The 25,334-nt window shown below is 47.8% G+C and overlaps 1 protein-coding gene across 1 annotated transcript in view; it reads right to left on the reverse strand.

Moving 5' to 3' along the window:
• Positions 1-2,544: 2,544 nt before the first annotated feature.
• RAB10 (RAB10, member RAS oncogene family) overlaps positions 2,545-25,334 on the reverse strand; it is a 90,908-nt gene continuing 68,118 nt past the window's right edge. Inside the window, exons 3-6 of the mRNA XM_090031185.1 lie at positions 19,889-20,027; positions 12,147-12,236; positions 11,488-11,589; positions 2,545-5,866 (exon numbers count right to left, since the gene is read on the reverse strand). Of these exons, the coding sequence (XP_089887311.1) occupies positions 5,783-5,866; positions 11,488-11,589; positions 12,147-12,236; positions 19,889-20,027 (415 nt within the window). The 3' untranslated portion in view covers positions 2,545-5,782. The remainder of the gene's footprint in view (positions 5,867-11,487; positions 11,590-12,146; positions 12,237-19,888; positions 20,028-25,334) is intronic.

Consider the following 25,334-nt stretch of genomic DNA (forward strand, 5'->3'; position numbering starts at 1 on the left):
ACGTGGTCATCGTGGGGGACCTGAACTTCCCGGACATCTGCTGGGAGGAGCAGACAGCCAGGTCTGACCGCTCACGAAGGTCCCTAGCCAGAGTGCAGGACCTCCACCTAACCCAGGGGGTGCACAGCCCCACTGGGGAGACGCCTTGCTGGACCTGGTGCTGGCCACGTGTGATGACCTGGTGCGGGGGCTGCGGGGGCTCGACCCCCTGGGCGACAGCGATCATCGCCTGCTGGGAGCCACCATCCAGCGCAGGGTGGCAAAGGCCTCCAGCTAGGCAGCAGCCCTGGATTTCAGGAGGGCGGACTTCACCGAGCTAAGGAGGATAGTTGGAGAAGCGCTGAGGTCCCGGGGGGGAGGGGAGCCGGGTGTCCAAGGAGAGCGGTCGCTCCTCAAGGAGACGATCCTCCAAGCCCAAAGGAAGGTAATCCCAACACGGATCAAAGGGAGCAGGAGAGCACACAAGCCTCCGTGGCTCACCAAAAGCATCCGGGAATGTCTCTTGGCTAAAAGGGAGGCACGCACCCGATGGCAGGGAGGGGCCGTCCCCAGGGAGGACTACACTGCGGTGGCTCAGGGCTGCAGGGGGTCAGGGAGGCCAAGGCAGAGATGGGACTGGGACACACAACCCAGATCAAGGACAAGTAGTCCTTTTTTAAATCCACAGGGGGCAAAAAGAAGGTCCCGGGTAACGTGGGGCCCCTGCAAGACACGCTAGGAAATCTGGTCGTCACACCAGACAAAGCCAACATATTTAACGATTTCTTTGCCTCCATTTTCCTGAGCAGGGACCGGATCAGCATCCCACCGGCCCCCTCAGGCCCCAGGGGAGGCACACCTGGGCCCATGGTCAGGGAGGATCGAGTCGGGGAGTGTCTGGACGTGTTCAAATCAGCGGGTCCGGACGATCTCCACCCGAGTGCCTTGGGAATTAGCTGCGGTGATTGCAGGACCCCAGCACAGCTGTACGAGCACTCGTGGGGCTCTGGTGTGGGGCCAGAGGACTGGAAGAGGGCCAACGTGGTTCCCATCTTCAAAAAGGGGAGGAAGGAGGACCTGGGGAACTATAGGCCTGTTAGTCTTACCTCGATCCTGGGCAAGCTGTTTGAGAGAATTATTATAAGCATGTCCATGAGAGGCTGGGGGGGAAGATCATGCTTAGGGGCAACCAACGCAGGTTCATTAGGGGCAGGTCCTGTCAGACCAACCTGGTGGCCGTCTATGACCAGGTCCCCAAATCCTTAGACGCAGGGGTATCAGTGGACATCGTCTTCCTGGACTTTTGGAAGGCATTTGACACTGTCTCACCCCGTTCTCATTAAGAAACTGGGGGCTGTGGTGTCAACACCAACACAGTCAAATGTGTCACCGACTGGCTGGAGGGAACACCCAGAGACCGGTGGTGCATGGGTCATGTTCGGCTTGGTCCTCGGGCCTGCGCTGTTCAACATCTTCAACAGCAATTTGGATGAGGGGGTAAAAAGCACCTCAGTGAAGCACTGTTCAAATTTGCTGGTGCCACTAAGATGTGGGGGGACGTAAGCACACTGGAAGGATGCAATCAGACCTAGACAGGTTACAGGGGTGGGCAGACGAGAATAGGATGGGTTTCAACACAGACAAGTGCAAGGTGCTGCACCTGGGGAGGAACAACCGGCACCATACCTACAGGCTGGGGCCTCTCCTCTCATCAGCACAGAGGCAGAAAAGGATCTTGGAGTCATTATCAACTCAAGATGAACATGGGCCGGCAGTGTGGGGACACGGTCAGGAAGGCCGACCGCACCTTGTCGTGCATCCACAGATGCATCTTGAGCAGGTCCAAGGAGGTGATCCTCCCCCTCTGTGCGGCACTGGTCAGCCGCAGCTGGAAGACTGCGTCCAGTTCTGGGCGCCACACTTCAGGAGGGATGTGGACAGCATGGAGAGGGCCCAGAGGAGGCCACTCGTATGACCAGGGGACAACAGGGCAGGCCCTATGAGGAGAGGCTGCAGGACCTGAACCTGTTCAGCTTCCAAAAGAGAAGGCTGAGGGGGGATCTTGTGGCCTGTTACAAACTAGTCAGGGGGGATCAGCAGGCACTGGGGGAGTCCCTGTTCCCCCGAGCACCACCAGGAGTGACCAGGAATAACGGTCACAAGCTGGCAGAGGGCAGGTTTAGGTTAGCTATCAGGAGGCGCTACTTCACGGTCAGGGCGGCTAGGGTCTGGAACCAACTTCCAAGAGAAGTGGTACTAGCTCCTACCCTGGGGTCTTTAAGAGGCGGCTAGATGTACACCTTGCTGGGGTCGTTTGACCCCAGTACTCTTTCCTGCCATGGCAGGGGGTCAGACTCGATGATCTGCTCAGGTCACTTCCGACCCTAGAAACTATCTCCAAACAGCACGACTTGCCTTCCCCTGCCCCATCCCTTGAGGAGTGACCACTACTGCTTACCCTCCTGCCCCCTCACCCACCTCCAGATGTGTTACCGGTGCCCTCTACTATGGAGCAGGCTTAACAAGGTCAAGGGACTACTGAGTACAGCTTAGGAAATAAAAAGATTCAAGTTTATAAAAGCTTTTATTTGCTCACGGTATGACCGAGGGGACAGCGCTCTTTTATACAGTAAGTGGTACAAAAGAATGGTTGTAAATGAACAGCCAGAGTGGGTTAGCCAAAAAAATTTTTTAAAGTGTAATTAAAATATTGTAAGCAAGGTAGTTAATGAGCTTAGACCTGATCACAGCCAGAACTTCCAACAAAGCTAAAAACTGCACTGCCTGTCTGAGACTCCTGAGGTCCTTGCCACCAACTACTCTGCTACTGCTCACAGCGCTGCTGTCTTACAGCCGAGGGAGAAGACTGGGGCATAAATCATTCAATGTTTAAAATGCTGTAAAAGCAACTGGACAAATAGATTCCATTTCCAGTTCTAGCTTTTGATTAGGAATTTATTTATTTTTATTTTTATTTTTTTGCTGTGGCAAAAACTGTAAGTGAAAGTTAGCAGCGATGCTCCTCTGGGGGCTAGCTATGTTAAAAAAAGATCACCCCTCCACTGGTACAGGCTACATTGTGTGCAGCGGGATTAATTGGTGCCAGGGTAATTAAAAACTAAATGTGGACTTTGTCACTGCAGAATTCAGAGCTCCATCACTGCCTGGAAGGGGGCCGTGGAAGTCTCCTTTTAGACCATCAGACTTTACCCTCAGGAGCAGGAGTGGCAGGGGAAGAGAATGGGTCCTCCTGCAAGTATGCGATTCACAAGCAGTTTGGGAGCCGGCAATAAAAATTACTACACATATCCCAAAAGGATTGTTTCGCTTTAGCAGAGGCGCATACGCTTAAGGCTTCTTCCTCCAAAAATGTGCCTCGCACTCCACAAATAAATGAAAGCCAAGCCGCACAGTTGGAAATCATGTTTTTATATGAACAGAAATAGACCATCTAGAAATATTTCAGTTTATTTAACTTGTTAAGTAGAATATGAAACTGAATTTGTAGCTAGTAGTACCAGAGAGTGGACTGTTCTCCAACTGCTTGGTGTTTTAACGAACACAGCTTCCACAAAGGATCCCAACAGACTTGCACAGGAGAGGCAGAGCCCCACGAAGCAAATGAAAAAGCTCACGGTCTAGACAGAGATTATACAAAAATGGAGATATACTCCATTTTCCCTTTTTTGATAAGGTTAGAAAGTGCAGATTTAACAGAAAGGTAGCCGGATTCTCTCTATTTACAAAGCTGATCAATAGGCGAGAAACAAAACCATGTCAAATTTAATCCCTTAGAATCCCAGTTCCTTGCCTTTACCTCAACAGCCACTCAACTGGGAAGGGTTAACAGGTAGAGAGAGACAGAAAAAAAAAAAAAAATAAACCACACCACACACAGGAAGAGGGAGACACGTCAGTAAAGTTACTACACAGAGCGGGTCAGAACAAGGAAGTTAAAAACACTGTAAATTCATTGAAGTCAAGTCAGGTCATTTGTTGTTACTAAGTGGAGGAAGATCAAGAAAGCAAGTGCATGAGTCAGGCACAAAACCCGCCCAACTACGAGAATTAGATTCTGGGGTTCCATTTACAATTGTTTCTTAGCGGAGGAGTCCTCCTACAGTGTGTACAGGCAAACCAGGCGGATGTTAAAACGCTGTCCCTGACAAGACACCCAATTCAATAGGAGCGGTCTAAATCAGCCCGGTGTTCTGCAGCCCCGTCGCTGCTACGAATGAATGAAGCCATTCAGCTATTTAACACACAGGTGTCTTATTGGGACGCTAGTAGCGTAGCTAGCAGGTCTTTATCTACAGAGGAAGCAGAGGGGCAAAAAACTGGAAAAGCAAGTTAAATACTCAGGGGGGCTGAAAAACACAGGGATGCTGATTCTCTCTCCCTTCTGAGTCACCTGTGGTCTTCCAACAGGATTCAAGTGAGGTCAAGAATGACCATAGCAAAGTACAGATGATTCTTATTTAATATACATTTTTTTTTAAACTTAACACTGGGAAATGGAAAGTTTCAGGGAACCAGTAATTCAACACAACTGCCAACTCTGTTTTTTCTTTCTTTAAAAAAAAAATCTATTTTACTGAACCTCTTGCTAGGCTACCAAATGACTCACTGGAGCAGCTAACAAATCGAGAGAACTTTTAAGTTCAAGTTAACTGTTGTCAGTTTGGGAACGGCATGTTATATTCATACACATAGAGTAGACAACCACATCACCCTCCATAGAAAACTAGTGCATGCAAACAACTCTTCCATATCATAAAACCCAATGGCTATGCAGGAGGAGAGAAGAGATACTAGTGAATTGACATTGGCTAGAGGGAAATTAGTAAGTATCTTTAACATTTTATCTTGAAAGCTAAATCAGTGCTTTGTATTAAGTTTGGCAAACTTACAAGGTTGCCATCTTTTTCATTAACACATCACACCATGAAGGAAAGCAAATAAAAGCAGCATGCAGGCAAAAAAAAAAAGAAGAAGTCGCTGGGAAGGGGGAGGAGGGAAGTAAAATTAAAAAAAACAAAAACAAAAAAAATGGCAGCAGGAACAGTTCTGAATTGCTAAGTCACCAAAAGGGAGACCCAGCATATTAAATGCAAGTTTTTTGTGGGTTTTTTGCACCACCCTTTGTCCTTGATGCATCATCACACCTACAAATCACAGTAAAGCAACCACAAAGAGTTTGATAATTTAAAATGGTCAAGTATGGATGTATAAATCAAATCTCCTGCACATGCTTCCACCAGAACAAAGTAAAAAAAGGAAAAAAAAAATGTTCCTTTCCACATAAGGCACAGGACAAAAAATAAACCCCATTTACATACTCAAGGCAAAAATGAGTGTTTTCCTGGCTCTTCTGCTGATGCCTGTCTATAGAATATGGTGACTTAAGCACATAATCTATAACAGAAAATTCCACCGTTGTACCAAAGAAATTGTTAATTCTAACTTTTATTCTTATACAATTTGCAGAGTAGTTTAAATGATTGCTATAAGTTTTAATGTGAAGAGCAACGGGACTATAATACAACCAAAAATGTAGTGGTGAGTTGAGCAGGGACATTAAAAAAAAGTGAAGTCATGGACATGATTTTTTTTTTTTTTTTTATACACTTTGTTGAGAAAATTATAGTCAGCAAGCTGTCCTAACCAGGAGAACATGGGGATACTGAAGCTCTGTTAAGATGAGAAACAAAACATTTGTTTAAGGTTAAAAATGGGCAGAGTGGTTTGTTTTACAGCAAGAAAAAAGGGGTGGTGGATGGCGATTGGTGATATAGGAGAATGTTCAGCAACACTTGCTCTTCCAGCCTGTCACTCCACTTCCACTGGTGATATCTACATTTTCACTGTTGGGCTCTTTTACAGGGGTCTGTAGAGAAAGAAGAAAAAACACAAAAATGAGAGAATTAGACCACTGATATTATGAAGTAGCACAGACAAGCAGTGCAAGAACGATACAAGCTTGCAGAAAGCTCTGAAATCAAAAAGGAAGTCTAGAAATGATGTGGACCCAAACCTCCTCAGAAATCTGGAGATCTTTGCATTGATGTTTTTTGGCAAGCTGATCCAGGACCACCATATCTGAAATCCAGGCTCTGGATGTTTGCAACAAGCTTTACAACTTGGGCTCAAACTCCAAAAAGAAACCTAACCTGGTTCTAGCCCCTAACTTTGGGACAGAACAAAGTTTAATCAGTCACACCAACAAGCTGCAGGAGAACTGAGATTTAGCTGGGACTTCTGACTACTTATTCAGTAGCCAAGCATTTTAGTAACTTAGAACCATGATCAAATTCCAATACCTTACTGTAAAAGGGCAAATAAAATGGTTGTGGGGCTGGGGAACAACTTCCAAGGAGAGGCTGAGGGAACTGGGCTGATTCAGTCTGAAGAGGAGACCGAGGGGGACTGACACCACACTTTGGGGCAAAGCATCCACACCAGAAGATAGGCGGGTGATCCAGGCTGACCTGGACAAGCTCAGCAAATGGGCAGACGAGAACCTCATGGTGTTTAACACCGAAAAATGCAAGGCTCTCCACCTTGGGAGGAAAAACCTGCAGCATCCTTATAGGCTCGGCAGTGCTACGTTGGCTAGCACTACAGAAGAAAAAGACTTGGGGGTCAACATTGACCACAAGATGAACATGAGCCTCCAATGCGATGCTGCGGCTAGTAAAGTGACCAAAACCCTGGCTTGCATCCATAGATGCTTCTCGAGCAAATCCCGGGACGTCATTCTCCCCTTGTACTCGGCCTTGGTGAGGCCGCAGCTGGAGTCCTGCGTCCAGTTTTGGGCTCCACAATTCAAAAAGGATGTGGAGAAGCTTGAGAGAGTCCAGAGGAGAGCCAAGCGCATGATCAGAGGTCAGGAAAACAGATCTTACGATGACAGGCTGAGAGCCACGGGACTCTTTAGCCTGGAAAAGCGCAGGCTCAGGGGTGATCTGATGGCCACCTACAAGTTTATCAGGGGTGACCACCAGGATCTGGGGGAACGTCTGTTCACCAGAGCGCCCCGAGGGATGACAAGGTCGAACGGTCACAAACTCCTGCAAGACCATTTCAGGCTGGACATAAGGAAGACTTTCTTTACTGTCCGAGCCCCCAAGGTCTGGAACAGTCTGCCAGCGGAGGTGGTTCAAGCACCTACATTGAACACCTTCAAGAGTAAATTGGATGCTTATCTTGCTGGGACCCTATGACCCCAGCCGACTTCCTGCCCTTTGGGCAGGGGGCTGGACTCGATCTCCCGAGGTCCCTTCGAGCCCCGATGTCTATGAAATCTATGACTGAATAGCAGCCTTCAGCTCCCTGAAGGGGGCTGCAGATAGGATGGAGCTGGACTGTTCTCAGGGGGGAGGGGGGCAGATGATAGGACAAGGAGCAATGGGCTCAAGTTGCAGCAAGGGAAGTTGACGTTGGATATTAGGAAGAATTTTCTCATGACAGGGGTGGTGAAGCACTGGAACAGGATCCCCCAAGAGGTGGTGGAGTCTCCATCCTTGGAGGTGTTTAAGCCCGGGTAGACAAAGCCTTGGCTGGGATGATGTAGTTGGGGCTGGTCCTGCTTGGAGCAGGGGGCTGGATAGATGTGACCTCCTGAGCTGCCTTCCAACCCTCATTTGCTATGATTACATGAAAATAGCCAAGGGAGAACTGAAAAGCTGTAGACCAGACATGCTGCATATGAACTTCTTGCGGTTCATTACCTACAAGTTTTCAGGGCTTCTATTTTTGTTGTTTGCTTGTTTTAAGACTACACTGTCTTGCCTTTGGATTGCACTGTAGGTGTCTGCAGCAAACCCTGCAGTTGGGTTATGCCTTCTGTGCAGCACTAACAGCAGTAATTATGCAATTCCAGGAGACTGCAATTTCTCTGACTGGCTGGGTAATAAAAGCCTACTAAATAATGGTATGGCACACACTTTTTGGATGAGTTACCTGACAGAGAAATCTAGCAAACAGTCAGCATACCAACAAGAGGTAAAGCTATCTTGGATTAAATTTTGGCAAGTAGAGAGGAATTTATAGAGGGGCTAGCTGTAAATAATCAGGGATGAAGCAAGCTGATCCTAGTGTAAATTACAGTAGGAACATTAAGTCTACAAAACAAGGCTCTTCTGAAAGCCTAACTTTTAAGGAAATTAAGGAGCTGACTGGATTTGACAGCTAAGGACAAAGTAATTCCACACTGCTTCCACGTCTAAGGCAAAAGTACAAATACTATCATGAGTTTGCGCCCCAAGCAAGGAGAAAAAGATCATGCAGACCTTCATAAATGAATGACACACTTCACAGGGGCATTAAGAAAAAGCAGAGAACATATACATAACTGGAAAGAGTGACTGGTCACCAAGGACTGAGCTTTCTGAGGGTCAGAGAATGCAGAAAATGAGAATGTCCCACAGCTGAGCTGAGCTCTGGAGCACTTAAGGGGGCACTTAAGGGAGCCCACCCCTGCCCCAGCCCTGGCACAATCTGTGGGCAAGGCAAGAGCCCCCAAGGGCACACTTGCCTGCCTGTACACTAACGCCAGGAGCCTGGGCAACAAGCAGGACGAGCTCGTCCTCCTGCTCAGTGCAAAGAAATATGATGTCATTGGGATAACGGAGACCTGGTGGGACTCCACCCATGACTGGACCACGGGGATAGAGGGCTGTACCCTGTACAGAAGGGATCGTGTAGACAAAAGGGGCGGGGGTGTAGCTCTCTATGTGAAGGAAAGCTACATGTCCCTGCAAGCTGATGTTGGCGACCATCACGGACAGCTAGAGACCCTCTGGGTAAAAATTCGTGGGGAATTTGGCACAGGGGACACAACGGTGGGAGTCTACTACAGACCTCCCACCCAAAGTCCCGAGCTTGACCAGGAGTTCGCCCGGGAACTGACTGAGGCCGCTTGCTCCAGGACCTTGGTTGTCATGGGTGACTTCAATTACCCGGACATCTCGTGGGAAGATCACTCAGCTAAATCTGAGCGGGCGCAAAGCTTTCTCTCGTGCGTGGATGACCTCGACCTGACTCAAGAAGTCTATGGGCCAACGAGAGGCAAAGCGCTGCTCGACCTGGTACTGGCTACGGGGGACGACCTAATTGGCGACCTAGTGATCGATGGGAAGCTGGGTGACAGCGACCACGACCTGATCACCTTCACCATCCGCCGGAAAGCTGGCAAGTCAGTCAGCAACACAGAAGTTCTTGACTTCCGAAAAGCCGACTTTGACAAGCTCAAGAGGCTAGTCGGTCAGGCCCTCAGGGACCATGACCCCAGGGAGATGGGAGTTCAAGAAGAGTGGTTGCTTCTCAAGGAAGCGATCCTCAGTGCACAAGCTAAATCTATCCCAACACGGAGGAAAGGCAGCAAGAAGGCACAGCAGCCCCCCTGGCTCTCCAGGGACCTAGCGGACCTCCTGCGGCTAAAAAGGAAAGCCTACAAAGGATGGAGGATGGGATTCACCTCCAAGGAGGATTACTCCGCGCTGGTCCGGTCCTGCAGGGACTAAACCAGGAAAGCCAAGGCTGCAACTGAGCTCCAACTAGCTTCAGGCATCAAGGACAACAAAAAGTCCTTTTTCAGATATGTGGGGAGCCAGAGGAAAAGCAAGGGCAATGTTGGACCCCTGCTAAACCAGATGGGGCAACTGACAACTGAAGCCCAGGAAAAAGCCAACCTATTAAATAGGTACTTTGCATCAGTCTTTCATCAGTCACACGGGATGCCCATGCCTGCTATGGGACAGGGAAGTCTGGGTGAGGGGGATCCCCTACCCTCCATAAATGCTGACCTCGTGAAGGAACACCTTGAGAAGCTGGATACCTTCAAGTCAGCTGGCCCTGACAACCTGCACCCCAGGGTACTCAAGGAGCTGGCAAGCGTCATAGCCCAGGCCCTGGCACGGGGCTTTGAAAACTCCTGGCGCTCTGGTGTAGTGCCTGAAGACTGGAAGAAGGCCAATGTGGTGCCGATCTTCAAGAAAGGGAAGAGAGTGGATCTGGCTAACTACAGGCCCATTAGCCTGACTTCTATCCTGGGGAAGATCTTAGAAAAGTTTATTAAGGAGGCCATCCTTGAGGGACTGGCCCAGGCTAACATCCTAAGGGACAGCCAGCACGGGTTTGTTGCGGGTAGGTCTTGTTTGACTAATCTCATTTCCTTCTATGACCAGGTGACCTATCACCTGGACAAGGGAGAAGAGATTGATGTCATATATCTTGACTTTAAAAAAGCTTTTGATCTGGTATCCCATGATCACCTCTTGGCCAAACTGCCCAGTTGTGGCCTTGGCTCCACCACGATCCGCTGGCTGGGAAATTGGCTCCGTGGTCAGACCCAGAGGGTTGTGATTGATGGCAGTCACTCATCGTGGTGCCCTGTGACCAGTGGGGTCCCTCAAGGCTCTGTCCTGAGACCCATACTGTTCAACATCTTCATTAACGATGTGGACATTGGAGTCAGGAGTGGACTGGCCAAGTTCGCCGATGACACCAAACTTTGGGGCAAAGCATCCACGCCACAAGATAGGCGGGTGATCCAGGCTGACCTGGACAAGCTCAGCAAATGGGCAGACGAGAACCTCATGGTGTTTAACACCAAAAAATGCAAGGTTCTCCACCTTGGGAGGAAAAACCTGCAGCACCCTTATAGGCTCGGCAGTGCTACGCTGGTTAGCACTACAGAAGGAAGAGACTTGGGGGTCATCATTGACCACAAGATGAACATGAGCCTGCAATGCAATGCTGCGGCTAGTAAAGCGACCAAAACCCTGGCTTGCATCCATAGATGCTTCTCGAGCAAATCCCGGGACGTCATTCTCCCCTTGTACTCGGCCTTGGTGAGGCCACAGCTGGAGTCCTGCGTCCAGTTTTGGGCTCCACAATTCAAAAAGGATGTGGAGAAGCTTGAGAGAGTGCAGAGGAGATCCACGCGCATGATCAGAGGTCAGAAAAACAGATCTTACGATGACAGGCTGAGAGACATGGGACTCTTTAGCCTGGAAAAGCGTAGGCTTGGGGGTGATCTGATAGCCACCTACAAGTTTCTCAGGGGTGACCACCAGGATCTGGGGGAACGTCTGTTCACCAGAGCGCCCCAAGGGATGACGAGGTCGAACGGTCACAAACTCCTGCAAGACCGTTTCAGGCTGGACATAAGGAAGAATTTCTTTCCTGTCCGAGCCCCAAGGTCTGGAACAGTCTGCCAGCGGAGGTGGTTCAAGCACCTACATTGAACACCTTCAAGAGTAAACTGGATGCTTATCTTGCTGGGATCCTATGACCCCAGCTGACTTCCTGCCCTTTGGGCAGGGGGCTGGACTCGATCTCCCGAGGTCCCTTCCAGCCCTGATGTCTATGAAATAAAGGAAAAAAGGAAAATCAATGTTTCAGATAAATGTAGTTCTTGTTAGCTTTGACCTGCACTTGCTTTGCTTTAACAAGCAAAACTTTCCTGAAATTAATCAACTGCGACCAGATCCCATAGGCACTTACCTTTCGAAGAATGTCTTCTGCTAATGTGAGGAATGCCTTCTCAATGTTTATATTTGCTTTTGCACTAGTTTCGAAAAACCTAATACCATGCTCCCTTGCAATCTATATTAAAGAAAAAGAAGCCAGAACAATATTAGCATTAGAGAGAGTTTTGCACAGTTCTCGTGGTGGTGAATTATAAACCTCATTGCGACTTGTTTTCAGTAGGGCAGACAGAAACTTAAAGGCACTAACTGGCAAAATTGATAGCGTACAGGATAGATCTGCTCTCACATAAAAGCAGATTTTGATACATGATAAAACAGGATTATATGGACCTATATCTTTGGCAAATGACTAAAGCAAAGATTTACAGGAGAATGTTAGATGCCCAGAACACACTACTTTATTTCATGCTAAGGGTAGAGAGTTTCAGGCGGCAACTATTCATAAAATACAGCTCCAGGAAATCCCCCGAAAATCTTGGGTTTATGTATAACATTGATAAGTCCAGTGTTATTTGTCTGCTGGGAGCCCAACTCCCATGTGATATTACAGCATTGGCTCTACAAAAGGTGGGTTAAATGATTTCATTCCTCCTCACCTTCACCCACTGGCAGAGAACCTCCATGCTGGTACATTTTCCTTAGCGAGTCAATTCTGGGGTGGGGGACACTCACCTGTTCGCCTTTTGCTTTGGGGACAACTCTTTTATCTTCCATGTCACACTTGTTTCCTAACAGCATCCTCTCAACATCTTCATTGGCATGCTAAAACAAGACCAAGCAAAAGCTCTCTAAATATATGCGTTCACTTCAAGATGCATGCATACCCTGTTAACCCTTGTATTTGTCCCTGTATGTATAGGCCCATTTTGCTACAGCTCAGGAAGACTGTGCACAGCAGCACATTCCCCAGAAGACAGCTTTGTATAAAGCATCCAGATGGGCTTATAAAGCAGAGAAAACCAGAACATAGGCAATCCTGCCACCCCAACAGAAGAGCTGTTTCTCTCATCACTCTCCTGTGTGACAGTTGATGAATGGAAAAGTGTTTTCCAAGGACTAGTGCTGATTAAGCCAGGAAGAGACTCAGCCTTCCACCGCATGTTAAGACAGGCCAGAGTTACTGTCAAATAGACATGCTTCTTTACGAAGACAGAGCTAGTGTTCAAAAGGCCAAAACATTAAGGAAGGGGAAGAAACAACAAAGAATAAAGAAAACCCCACCATAAAGGGCTGGCAAACTGGTTGCCAATAGTAAAGCTCTCTTATCCCAAAAGAGAGGCTTGATACAACTGCCTTTGGTTTACCTAGGCTCCCCCTTTGCCCATTGTACCGTGTATAAGCATGGCATTTAGCCAGGTAAAATGACAATTGTCAAATCAGAGAATCCTGGAGAAGCTGGGCTGGAAGGGGCCTCCAGCGGTTAATTTGTCCAATGCCCTGCTTAAGGCAGGATCACCCCTATCCAAACTAACCCACAAAAATCACAAAATCTAAATCTAATAAGTGAGCAGTTAACATTAAGTACCCCCCAACACACACACAACCCTCAAGTCCTAGAAATTCCTGAGTCATTTGGGGAGGTGACAGATGTGGCGCTGGGCAGACAGTTCAATCATTAACATACAAAAAAGATGGTTAGCTTCCAATCAGCAACTAGAGAGCAAGATGTATATGATATGCCTTTGGAACATTTATACGATAAGCCTTTGGAAAAAATGAACACTAGAGAGAGAAACACCTGGCACTGGAGATTTAGTAAAACTGATGGATTGGATTTTTTCATAGTGCTTGAAAAAGGGAAATGAGAAGTCTTTAGCACCACAGCACAAGGACAACTGTGAACTCACTGGAACAAGATTAAGTGTCAGCTTTGTGCCTCATACTGGTCTGTGGTGTGCTGACACCGCAAGTTGCTAGCCTGAATCCTGCCTCCCTGTGCAGGCCCTGGGTTCACAACACCTGCAGCAGGGCAACAAAGGGCACCATGAAAAGAAAAATGAAGCGAGTGTAGGGCTATTGCTCAAACTTCAAAGTACTGTATGAACAGGGGGAATTTGTGGCACAGTGTTTCCAAGATTACAATACTAATGCTCCCTGCAGAGAATACACAACTAAACACTGTTTATTCATTAAAAACATTTTCTTTTATTAGGGAAACATTTTAAACACTCAGTACAACATGCACTGGTTCTGTCAAACTGGTCCATGAGGATTTGCAAAGTAGTGCTGCAGCAGCAGAACAAAGTCCCAGTAAATGGGTAATGTGAGCATTTCTAGCAGCCTGAAGTCTTGTAATCTGAATTTGCTCATTTTGTTAGCCTTAATACCACCTCATAGTGAACAGTAAGTAGTGATAATGAATAGACTTGTGCTCTACATAATACGATATTATTCCCAATATAGTAAGACCAATAGCAGATGGGTCAGAAAGACTATCACCACCTGATAAGGAACAGATGATTTTTTCTGCAGATTATAGGAAACAAGAGAAAACTAGGTAACAGATTAAAGACTAAGTACAATGAGGACTGTGACTCCTTAAAACACACACACTGCTGTTTATCTATCACCAACAGATGCCTTTAAAAACAAAAGTCACCTGCACAATGCCAGGCCTGTAAAGGCTTCACTAGCCACAGAAAGTTTCATGGTGCTTCCAGAAATGTCATCTTACCACAAAATTGCAATCTGGAATTTAAAGCTCTTGACCAGATACTTTAAAATTTACCTTTGACTTGGGGGGGGGGGGGACAAATTTTAGAAAAACATTGACACCATGTGAACCAAAGTCATTAGTCTTCCAGAGCCTGCTAACTGGCAGAAATAACTATGAATGCAGAAACTTATACTTCATTGAAATGAAGTGTTAACCATGGAACCGCTGGGCACCCCCTCAGGCCCCAGGGGAGGCACACCTACGCCCAGGGTTAGTGAGGAACTAGTTAGGGAACTTCTGGAGGGACTGGGCATATTCAAGTCAGCTGGTCCAGACAATCTCCACCCTAGAGCATTAAGGGAATTGGCTGAGGTCATTGCAGGACCCCTGGCACAGCTTTACAAGCATTCGTGGTGCTCTGGTGTGGTGCCAGAGGACTGGAAGAGGGCCAATGTGGTTCCCATCTTCAAAAAGGGGAGGAAGGAGGACCCGTGGAACTATAGGCCAGTTAGTCTTACCTCAATCCTGGGCAAGGTTTTTGAGAAAATTATTCTGGCACATATCCACGAGGGACCAGCAGGGGAGATTATGCTTAGGGGCAACCAATACGGGTTCATTAATGGCAGGCCCTGTCAGACCAACCTAGTGGCCTTCTATGATCAGATCACAAAATCCTTAGATGCAGGGGTAGCAGTGGACATCGTCTTCCTGAACTTTCAGAAGGCCTTCGACACTGTCTCTCACCCTGTTCTCATTAAGAAACTGGGGGACTGTGGTGTCGACACCCACACAGTCAATTGGGTCGCCAACTGGCTGGAGGGTCTCACCCAGAGGGTGGTAGTGGATGGGTCATTTTCGACTTGGAGGGATGTGGGCAGTGGGGTTCCCCAGGGCTCGGTCCTCGGGCCCGCACTGTTCAACATCTTCATCAGTGACTTGGATGAGGAGGTAACAAGCACCTGTTCAAATTTGGTGATGACACCAAGATGGGGGGGGATGTGGGCATGCTAGAAGGGAGGAATAGGCTGCAATCAGACCTAGGCAGGTTACAGGGGTGGGCAGATGAGAATAGGATGGGATTCAACACCAACAAGTGCAAGGTGCTGCACCTGGGGACGAACAACCGGCACCATACCTACAGGCTGGGGAACTCCCTTCTTGTCAGTACAGAGGCGGAAAAGGATCTTGGAGTCATCATAGACTCCAAGATGAACATGGGCCGGCAGTGTGGGGACACGGTCAGGAAGGCCAACCGTACCTTGTCGTGCATCCACAGATGCATCTCGAGCAGGTCCAAGGAGGTGATCCTCCCCCTCTTTGTGGCGCTGGTCAGGCCACAGCTGGAGGACTGCGTCCAGTTCTGGGCGCCACACTTCAGGAGGGATGTGGACAACATGCAGAGGGTCCAGAGGAGGCCACTCGTGTGACCAGGGGACAACGGGGCAGGCCCTATGAGAAGAAGCTACGGGACCTGAACCTGTTCAGCCTCCAAAAGAGAAGGCTGAGGGGGGATCTAGTGGCCTGTTATAAACTGTTATATCCCTGATTGCACCAAGTCTAACAGCTTCCGCAATGCACCAGTGTAGCACAGATTTCTACCGCTGATTAAAATTTAGATCTGAAAGTGTGGGAATAGCATATGTTGTTTTAGTATCAAAGCTATCACAAAAGAATAATTTAAGTGGATTGCATTAACTTTTCAGATTTATGAACAACATTAGAATCCAAAGGATCTTGCTTCCACTAGTCTCAGAATCAACAGGGCCTTCCTTACAACTGATCATCATAATGCACCTAAGTACCCATTTCCTGTTTCTTCTATGGCCACTCAACCATCCACTTCTCCCATATTTGGTCTCTTATTCTCCTCCCACTAGGAAATGAGCTTTCATAATGATTAATTTCCCCTTCTTGGATATATCCTCAGCCCTCTTGCTTCCCTCCTCCCTCCCCCAAAACTTTAAAAAACAGTCCTCATCTGATACTGCGCACCACAATGCAGTTTAGTTTAACGGCTTTATACAGGTGTGTGAGAGTAGAGGGATACATGGGGAGGGAAGAAACTCCTGAGAAGCAGTGAAGAACTCTTGCTAAGAATGTCTCCTTGCTAAAAAGAGGCATATACCCAATGGAAAGAAGGGATCATCACCAGGGATGACTATTCTGCAGTCACTCGGGGATGTAGGGGGGCAGTTAGGAAGGCCAAGGCAGAGATGGAATTAGGACTAGTTTCTCAGATTAAGGACAATAAGAAGTCCTTTTTTAAATACATAGGGGGGTAAAAAGGTCCCGGGTAACGTGGGGCCCTTGCAGGATGCGATGGGAAACTTGGTCGTCACACCAGATGACAAAGCTACCATGTTTAATGATTTATTTGCCTCTGTCTTCCTAAGTAGGGACCAGAACAGCCACCTCCCTGCTGGGCCCCCCTCGGGCCCCAGGGGAGGCACACCTGGGCCACGGGTTAGCGAGGATTTACTTAGGGAGCTTCTGGAGGGGCTGGACGTATTCAAGTCAGCCGGCCCGGACAATCTCCACCCTAGAGTCCTAAAGGAATTGGCTGTGGTCATTGCAGGACCCCCGGCACGGCTTTATGAGCACTTGTGGTGCTGTGGTGTGGTCCCAGAGGACTGGAAGAGGGCCAACGTGGTTCCCATCTTCAAAAAGGGGAGGAAGGAGGACCCAGGAAACTATGGGCCAGTTAGTCTTACCTCCATCCTAGGCAAGCTGTTCGAGAAAATTATGCTGGCACACATCCAGGAGGGGCCAGCAGGGGACTGCATGCTTAGGGGCAACCAACACGGGTTCATCAGTGGCAGGTCCTGTCACACCAACCTGGTGGCCTTCTACGATCAGATCACCAGATCATTAGATGCGGGGGCAGCAGTGGACATCGTCTTCCTGGACTTCCGGAAGGCATTTGACACTGTCTCCCACCCCGTTCTCATTAAGAAACTGGGGGGCTGTGGTGTCAATGCCCACACGGTCAGATGTGTCGCCAACTGGCTGGAGGGCCGCACCTGGAGAGTGGTAGTGGATGGGTCCCTCTCCACTTGGAAGGACGTGGGCAGTGGGGTCCCCCCAGGGCTCGGTCCTCGAGCCCGCACCGTTCAACATCTTCATCACTGATTCGGATGAGGGGGTAAAAAGCACCTGCTCAAATTTGCTGATGACACTAAGATGTGGGGGGACGTGGGCACACTGGAAAGAAGCATCAGGCTACAATCAGACCTAGACAGGTTACAAGGGTGGGCAGATGTGAATAGGATGGGATTCAATACAGACAAGTACAAGGTGATGCACCTGGGGAGGAACAACCGGCACCATACCTACAGGTTGGGGAACTCCCCTCTTGTCAGCACGGAGGTGAAAAAGGATCTTGGGGTCATCATTGACTCCAAGATGAACACGGTCCGGCAGTGTGGGGAGGCAGTCAGGAAGGCCAACTGCACTTTGTCATGCATCCACAGATGCATCTCGAGCAGGTCCGGGGAGATGATCCTCCCCCTCTACGCAGCACTGGTCAGGCCGCAGCTGGGCGCCGCACTTCAGGAGGGATGGGGACAGCATGGAGAGGGTCCAGAGGAGGCCACTCGCATGGTCAGGGGGCAGCAGGGCAGGCCCCACGAGGAGAGGCGACAGGACCTGAACCTGTTCAGCCTCCACTAGAGAAGGCTGAGGGGGATCTTGTGCCTGTTACAAACTAGTCAGGGGGGACCAGCAGGCACTGGGGGAGTCCCTGTTCCCCCGAGCACTGCCAGGAGTGACCAGGAATAACAGTCACAAGCTGGCAGAGGGGAGATTCAGACTCGACATCAGGAGGTGATACTTCTCGGTCAGGGCGGCTAGGGTCTGGAACCAACTTCCAAGAGAAGTGGTGCTGGCTCCTACCCTGGGGGGTTTTAAGAGGAGGTTAGATGTACACCTTGCTGGGGTCGTTTGACCCCAGTATTATTTCCTGCCATGGCGGGGGGGTCAGACTAGATGATCTACTCAGGTCCCTTCCAACCCTCGAAACTATGAAACCCAAGATCACATGGTGCAACTGTGAACCTCAGAGAAAGGAGACACCTGACTCAATTATCCAATGATTTTGAAGATTGCTCTTAAAACAGTGCTCCAATTTCCAAACAGCTAGTGACCACACCTTCCAGTCTTGGTGTCGGCAGCAGACTTACTGTTCCCCTCTACGCAAAAGTAATAGGGGGAGTGGAAACCAGGTAAAAGGCCACCGGTCACACATTAACCCCTTGTGGGGTGGACGCAGCACAGGGGCCACCAGTGGACAGCACTGCTTTAACAGAATTCTCTCTCAAGGGCTGAATTTTCTAGGAAATTAAAAGATTTTAGTTTTTTCTGCAGGTTGGAGTCTCATTTGTCAACTGCTTATACTTCTACAAAGCTTCCTATTGGTTGATATATTCCTGTAACAACCACAGACAGGTTTCTTTTTAATAGAGGTGCATCGATACATCGGTCCAATATCAGATCGGTAGATATTTAAAAATGGCTGCATCGGAAATGGGCCCCATGACTGATAAATACCCCTGCATCTGCACAACTGCAGCACAGCACACGGGCAGTGAGAAGCAGAGTCCAGCAGCTTGGACAGTTGCCTCCAACTGGTAAGTCTGGTGTGGTAGAAGGGGAGGAGGGAGGGAAGGGGCATGAGGGGGCAGATCAATGCCCCCCCATGGTGAAGGAGTGAGTGGGGCAGCAGCAGGCACTGCCCAGCTGGTGCAGGGCAAAGCCACAGCTCATCTAGTGGGGGTGGGGTGTGCTTCCCAAACTTGTGCGGGGCAGAATGGGCAGGACAGGCAGACTGCAGTTGCTGGCTAGAGCCAGGGCTGAGTTTGGGACAGGCAGCAGCAGTGATGGAAGGGGGCTACAGGGGAGCAGCACCTCAAATTTCAATGTAGCCCCCCCCCCACTGGGCACAGCCCCAACTCAACCGCCGCTGCCACCCACATGCCAGGAACACCTGGGACTGCGCCAGGCAGGAAGCAGCGGCTACGGTGAAATTTGGGGTGGCTGCAGCCCTGCACCCATATTCCCCCCACCCTTGCGTAGTCCCCTCACAGCACTACTGCCACCCACCCTGAACTCAGCTCCTACTGAGGAAAACCCAGTACAGCCCTGGCTCCAGTCAGCAGCTGCAGCACTGCCCCCCCGGACAAGCTGCAGGTTCCCATGCCCGCCCTAGCTGGGTAATGCCTGCCCCACTCTCTCCCACACCATACGGGGTGTTGATCTGCCCCCTCATGCGCCTTCTCTCCCCTTCCACCACAATGGACTTACCAGCTGCATTGGAAATCAGATCGGCATCAGCCAATATGCCTCCTTAAAAATCAGCTATCTGTATCAGCCCCCCAAACTTCTTATCAGTGCACACCTACTTTTTAATACAGAAGTAACCATCTAGCCACAGCACAAGACTGTTAAGAATGCTTAGTGCGTAATGACAAAAAAGAGTGTTTGGGGGTGTTTTTTAAGCAAGGAAAAGAAAATCCTTTAAGAATCTTTGAAGAAGGTGCAGTGAGTTCTGATTGCATTCCATCTTAGAGAAGTCATCCACAACCTGGACTGCGATAAGGATGGTTTAAACAGGGACTAGTAGTAGTAGTAGTAGTAGTATCAAAGAAGAAACAATTGCTATAGCTCCAAAACTTGAGTTCAGCAGAATCCACGATTCAACAGAATACAGGATCCTTATATAATATAGCAGATACGGTTAGGACAGATTGTTAGCAGTGCTCACCTCATCTATGTTTCTGAGCCATTTGCTGATGTTTTCAAAGCTTTTGGCATTAGTGATGTCGTACACTAGCATAATTCCCATGGCGCCTCTGTAGTAGGAGGTGGTGATGGTGTGAAATCGCTCCTGTCCTGCTGTGTCCCTGCAAAGAGCAAACAGTTATTGAATAGACAGTAAGTTCTGATGCATATTTATGGCTGCATGGCAAAATACCATAGAAACGTCCAATTTTTAGTTACATGTATGGGTTGGTATCATGCATAAGCATTCACTCTAGTTTATGTACTACAGGGAAACTGAGAAAAGAACGCTTCTCCCTCTTCGAGGCAGCTGTGTGTTCAGCATTCCTATCAAAAGCATGGACAGAAAAAAAAAAAGGAGAGAGAACAGAGATATTCAGGAAGGCAGGCAGCTCAGCAGGACAAAACACTGTTTCCCCAAATGGTTTTAAAGAAATATTTTAGAATCCACCAACCCATGGACAAAGACTGACTGACCGACCAGAAAAATGCTAGTTAAACCACTTTTCTTGTACTTTATTCTAATCCAAATCAAATAGGTTTCCAAGCCACCAGGGAGCAGGAGTGATTGACTGACCGACTGAATGATTTTATCCCTTTGGTAACTTTCAAAAAAGAGAAGTATAAAGTAAGACAGAAAATACTCTGTAAAATGAGCAGTAAATGCTTTGAAATTAAGTCAACAATTTATATTCAAGAAGCAAGAAACATCTATGATTACAACTAAAATGCATCTATATGAAGAAACAGCATCCCCTAAATATGTCTGAGCAACAATTAACCTGGGTCTCTAGTCAAGTCTAACAGAACAATTAGATGGATTTAGAAATATGAACACAGAAGAGTCACTGGAAGTGCACTGACCCACTTAGACAGAAGAATGGTGGCTTCAAGTGGGACTGTCTTCTCACCTAAGCCTAGGAAGTTTCCATGAGGTTTCAGTACTTTCATGCTGCATAATGATAGAAACGCTCTGGGTTCCAGATATCCAACAACCCTGCACTAAGTTAAAAAATGTATGTCATTAGCTGCTCCCTAGTCAAACTGATCAAAGCCAAAACTTGCAATCCTCCATCCCACCCCAGCCTTGTGGAAAGAGGCAGCTTTGCAAGCAGAAGGTGATAGAGGACTTGCAGAAGCTGGCCTGCTACTACCCCAAACAGGCCTGGGAGTCAAATGCTCAGAGTTGGCCCTTCAAGGGAAAGCAGGAACTCTCAGCCTTTACCCAAAAACCTGATCCAGTTACATATCTGCAACCAATGCTGAACCAATATCCAACTGATATTGCAACAAGTGATCCAAAAGTAAAACTAGGAAATAGTCCAAAACTCTAAGACACTTAGGGTAGGAACAGACATTACACACAAGTCTGTATAGTGAGTGGAAACCAGTTCACGTCTGCAACACCACAGGAGTTCACGGTACATAAACCACTTTCAGAATGGCTGAAACTGGTTTAAGATAAACATGTATGGATGTAGCAGACTTAACTGATTTAGGTTAAAGCAGTTTATTGAACTTCTGTCCCAAATCCCCTCCAGATTTAAGTTAACTCACAGTCCACCAGCACCCTGGGATGCTTTTCACCTCCCCCACAGCCCCCCCCACAGGTCAGGCAGGCTAGCCTTGGCCCAAGCTTTCTGCTCCAGCCAAGCAGGGAGGTGTGCTCTAGCACCCCCTGGCTTCTGGCCTGGGCCACTGTAGGCATGTGACTGCATTTCTGGAATCAAAAGTGAATGTCTGTTCACTTGCTTATTAGTTCAATCTACACAGCTTAGACTAACTTGTGAAGACTGAATCAATTCAGCTTCAAGCTTTTTGACCGTCTGTACTTAACCTTACACTCCTTTGTTGAATACATGAAGTCACTTTTGTTACTAGCAGTTTTGGTGAAGTCGTTTTTACTGGATGCAGTCTAGAAGCTCAGACACTTGCGATAAGTAGTAATGAACCTGCATACTTCATCTGCCTCCTCAACCTTTGCCCCAAGAGGAGCAATGCTTAGAGCAGTGGATCTCAACTTTTTTTGTACCAGGACCCATTTGTAAATGGCCAGTCTCAACCCAGCGCCCCTCACTCCCAACCCACTGCTTCCCATGCCCAGGCCCCAGCACCAGTGTGGGGCAGGAGGTGGGTGTGTGGGGAATGGGGGACGCCCCAAGCAGCCCCTTGCAGGCTGGAACTGACAGCCTGCAAGGGAGAAAGTCATGATTTTCCACTTTTTCTCCTTGAGAAGGAGAACCCATTTTTTAAAATCAGTTGACTCATTTTTAAAGTTTGTTTACGACCCTTTCATATATTCTTGCAACCCACTTTTGGCTTGCGATCCACAAGTTGAAAAATGCTAGCTTAGAGCCTCCTTATGCCTCCCTAATTCTGTACTGAAGGGGGTAAAAACATTCTGAGGATTAAGCAAGACAAGAACAAGAAGTAAACTTGAGACTTCAGCAGATGGCAGTTTTGTTCAACACTAGAATAAAATGACTGCTCTGCTATGGATACATAGATAGAAGTGTAGATGCATCTTGTACACGAAAGGTAGCAGAAAGTAATACAGTTGCTACAGAGACAAGTCACCAGCAAAGAAAGCATCCCCTCTGTATGCAGTGCAGTTCCCCCTTTGCAGGAGCCAAGTATACAGACACAGTTAGCCATGTCAGGCTGAAGTCTAATAGAAGGCAGGGTAGGTTTGTACCTTACAGGCCAACTAAGGCATACACATATATGCATACACATAGCATAAGCTTTTGTAGGCTAGAGTTCACTTCATCGGATGCCATGTAAGGACATACTGAGAGTAGTGTAGGAGAGAGATCTGAATATACAGGTTGAAGGGAGGAGGAGGAAGAAGAGGAAGAGAAGAGAGGGGGCAGTGCTTGGAGAAACAAAAAACTCAGAAACAAAAGGAATCACAAAAATCTAACTCAGGTCATGGAATAAGAATCTAGAGTCCCTGTTTAAACCATATTTAACACTATCCAGTCTGTAGATGATCTGTAGATGATTTCTTGTTCCATATGTTCCTGTTCAAAATCAATTTTTAAAAGGTTTGCTGTCTGAGAACAGGAAGCCTGAGGTCAAAATGGAGCATCTAGGGCAGTGGTTCTCAACCTTTTTAGACTCAAGACACCCCTGGATGGACTCAGGGCCCCACTTGGAAGATGCTGGCTCTTAGCTTTCAGTTTTTCTGTTGCAAAGAACTGAGAAACAGCACAACTATGGATTTATATTTGAAACCTCTGAAGCCTAACAGGACTATCTATAAGCCAAGACAGGTTTGTCCCCCATGGCCATTTTGAAATGGTTATCTTTTTTCTAGTAGGGGTTGAAGGTCATTCATGATGGGTACTCAACCCATGCCTGTGGGCCATGGCATCTGGCCCACAGATCAGGAAGTACGGCAGTGGGGAGCAGAGGCAATTAACACTGCCACCCATCTGCTGCTGCCAAATTCCCAAGCCCTGTGTGGCCAGATTGGGACTGGGCCATACCATCCCCACAGAGGCTAAGGCCTGCAGACAGACCTGTTGTGTGATACTTGGGTTGTTTTTTTGAAGTCAAGTATGGCTCTCTCTTCTGCAGGACTGAGGCTGCAACAAAAAAATGCGTTTTTGCGATCTAAAAGTGAGCATGGAGGTGGAAACAGTTTGTATACAGGTCCAGTGAGGGCTGCAGCCCTGAGGTGTAATTCAGGAGCTGCCCTTCTTGCACTCTGCACGTGCCTGGTCTGTGACAGGTTGATTGCTGCATGGTTCCTCATCATGGAAATATCCCATTATCCTCAATTAGCAGAAAAAAAACATCAGGGTTTCCAAACAGCTGCACCATATTGCGTTGTACCATAGGGCAGAAACCCGCCCCCCCCCATGCTTTGTGCTGCTTGCACCCTGGATCTTTGTTCCAGCAAGGGAATCTGACCACCTTGGCTTGCCTCTTTTACCTGTTTATTCCTCATCCTGAAAAGCAGAATGTCATTGGGCAGGGCCAGCTTTTTGTGAAGTCCAGCAAACTCTGGGATGTATTTCTCCCTGAAACACTTAAAAGAGTCAGCCATGTTGTGCAGAGAGCTGACTCGCTATTAATAGGATGAAAAGCCCAGGAAATGTTGGTATCCTCATGTGACATTGCAAAGACAGCTGCACATGGATTGGTGGTTAAATATACCAAGGCCTTCCCTTCTGTTCGCGCATCTTTGGCCAAAGTACCAGTCTACTCCTCTGTCAGGAGTGGCACTTCCAAAGTGTCAGTGACCTGTCTATCTGCTATCAAAATTATGCCCAGGCCTCATTATAGTCTATACCAAGCCTAACCTGAACTGAGGCAAGGCACAAATTCCACAGTATTTCAGTGCAGCAGATCAAGTCGTGCAAAATGGAAGAAGTACAGAGGAGGTAATGGAGAGGCTGGTTCAAGTAGCCCAAAATGAAGGCAGAAAAAGATACAGCTGCTTTTTAGAACAGACCCAAAGCAAGCACACACGGGAAGCAAGAGAACTAATTTCAGCTCAACATTATTGATGTTTGGTGTGAAACCAAACTAGCCATTGTAGGCCTTGTGGGAGATGGGATTAATTAGGAGATTGATTAGCATGTGTAGAAATCAGAGGCCCTAGTAACAGTATGGGCACTAGGTCTAAGAACAGACATCTCAGCACATCTCTGGCTTCAGTGGAAGTGCTGGAAAAGTTAGTTTTGCATCTCAGAAGGCCAGAGGGAAAACGCTGGATAAAACTAGTTCAAGTCATTAAAATGGGATCAGAGCAGCCTGGTGAACAGGTCCCCATGTGTGGCAGAAGGTCACACTACCTGTTGAGACCGGGATGTGAATGAGGTCACCTAGAGATACTTTAGTGACTGGTAAGAATGAGGATGAGAGTGATATAACAAGAAGCTGATTTGATCAATGCATAAGTGGCCTGGGAACTCTAAATACTTTGTATTGAGCTGGGGGCTATGTTTTAAGCTGGTACTATGCATGCAAATAACCCAGCTAGCATCCTGTACCAAATGATCATGGGTACGAGGTCATTTATACATGTGCTCAGGCATGGAGGAAAGAGAGCTTTAATTAGAGCAGCCTCAAAGCTGCTCTAATTAAATGTGCCTGGAGTGTCTTGTGTATCAGCATCCCCATGATTAAAAGTGGCAGCGTGGGTGCTTTATCAAAAACTCGAATGACTTTCAGATAAAGCACCCCCACAGCCATTTTTAAGTGCGGGGATGCTGATACACGAGATGCTGGAGCACAGTAATTACCCTGCTCCAGCAGACTCAATTAACCTGCTCTGACATGTTGTTCGTGTACAGGCGCCCCTAGTATCTAGGCTTGTTTACAGACATTAAAGCCTAGCTGAGCTTTTGTTACCAAGAAACAAAGCCTGGGGTCTTTATTTTATATAAAATACAATTTTACACACACACACACTCTCT

Source organism: Crocodylus siamensis, chromosome 1, assembly GCF_052110815.1.
Source record: "Crocodylus siamensis isolate JL-2025a chromosome 1, ASM5211081v1, whole genome shotgun sequence".
Lineage (NCBI taxonomy): Eukaryota > Metazoa > Chordata > Crocodylia > Crocodylidae > Crocodylus > Crocodylus siamensis.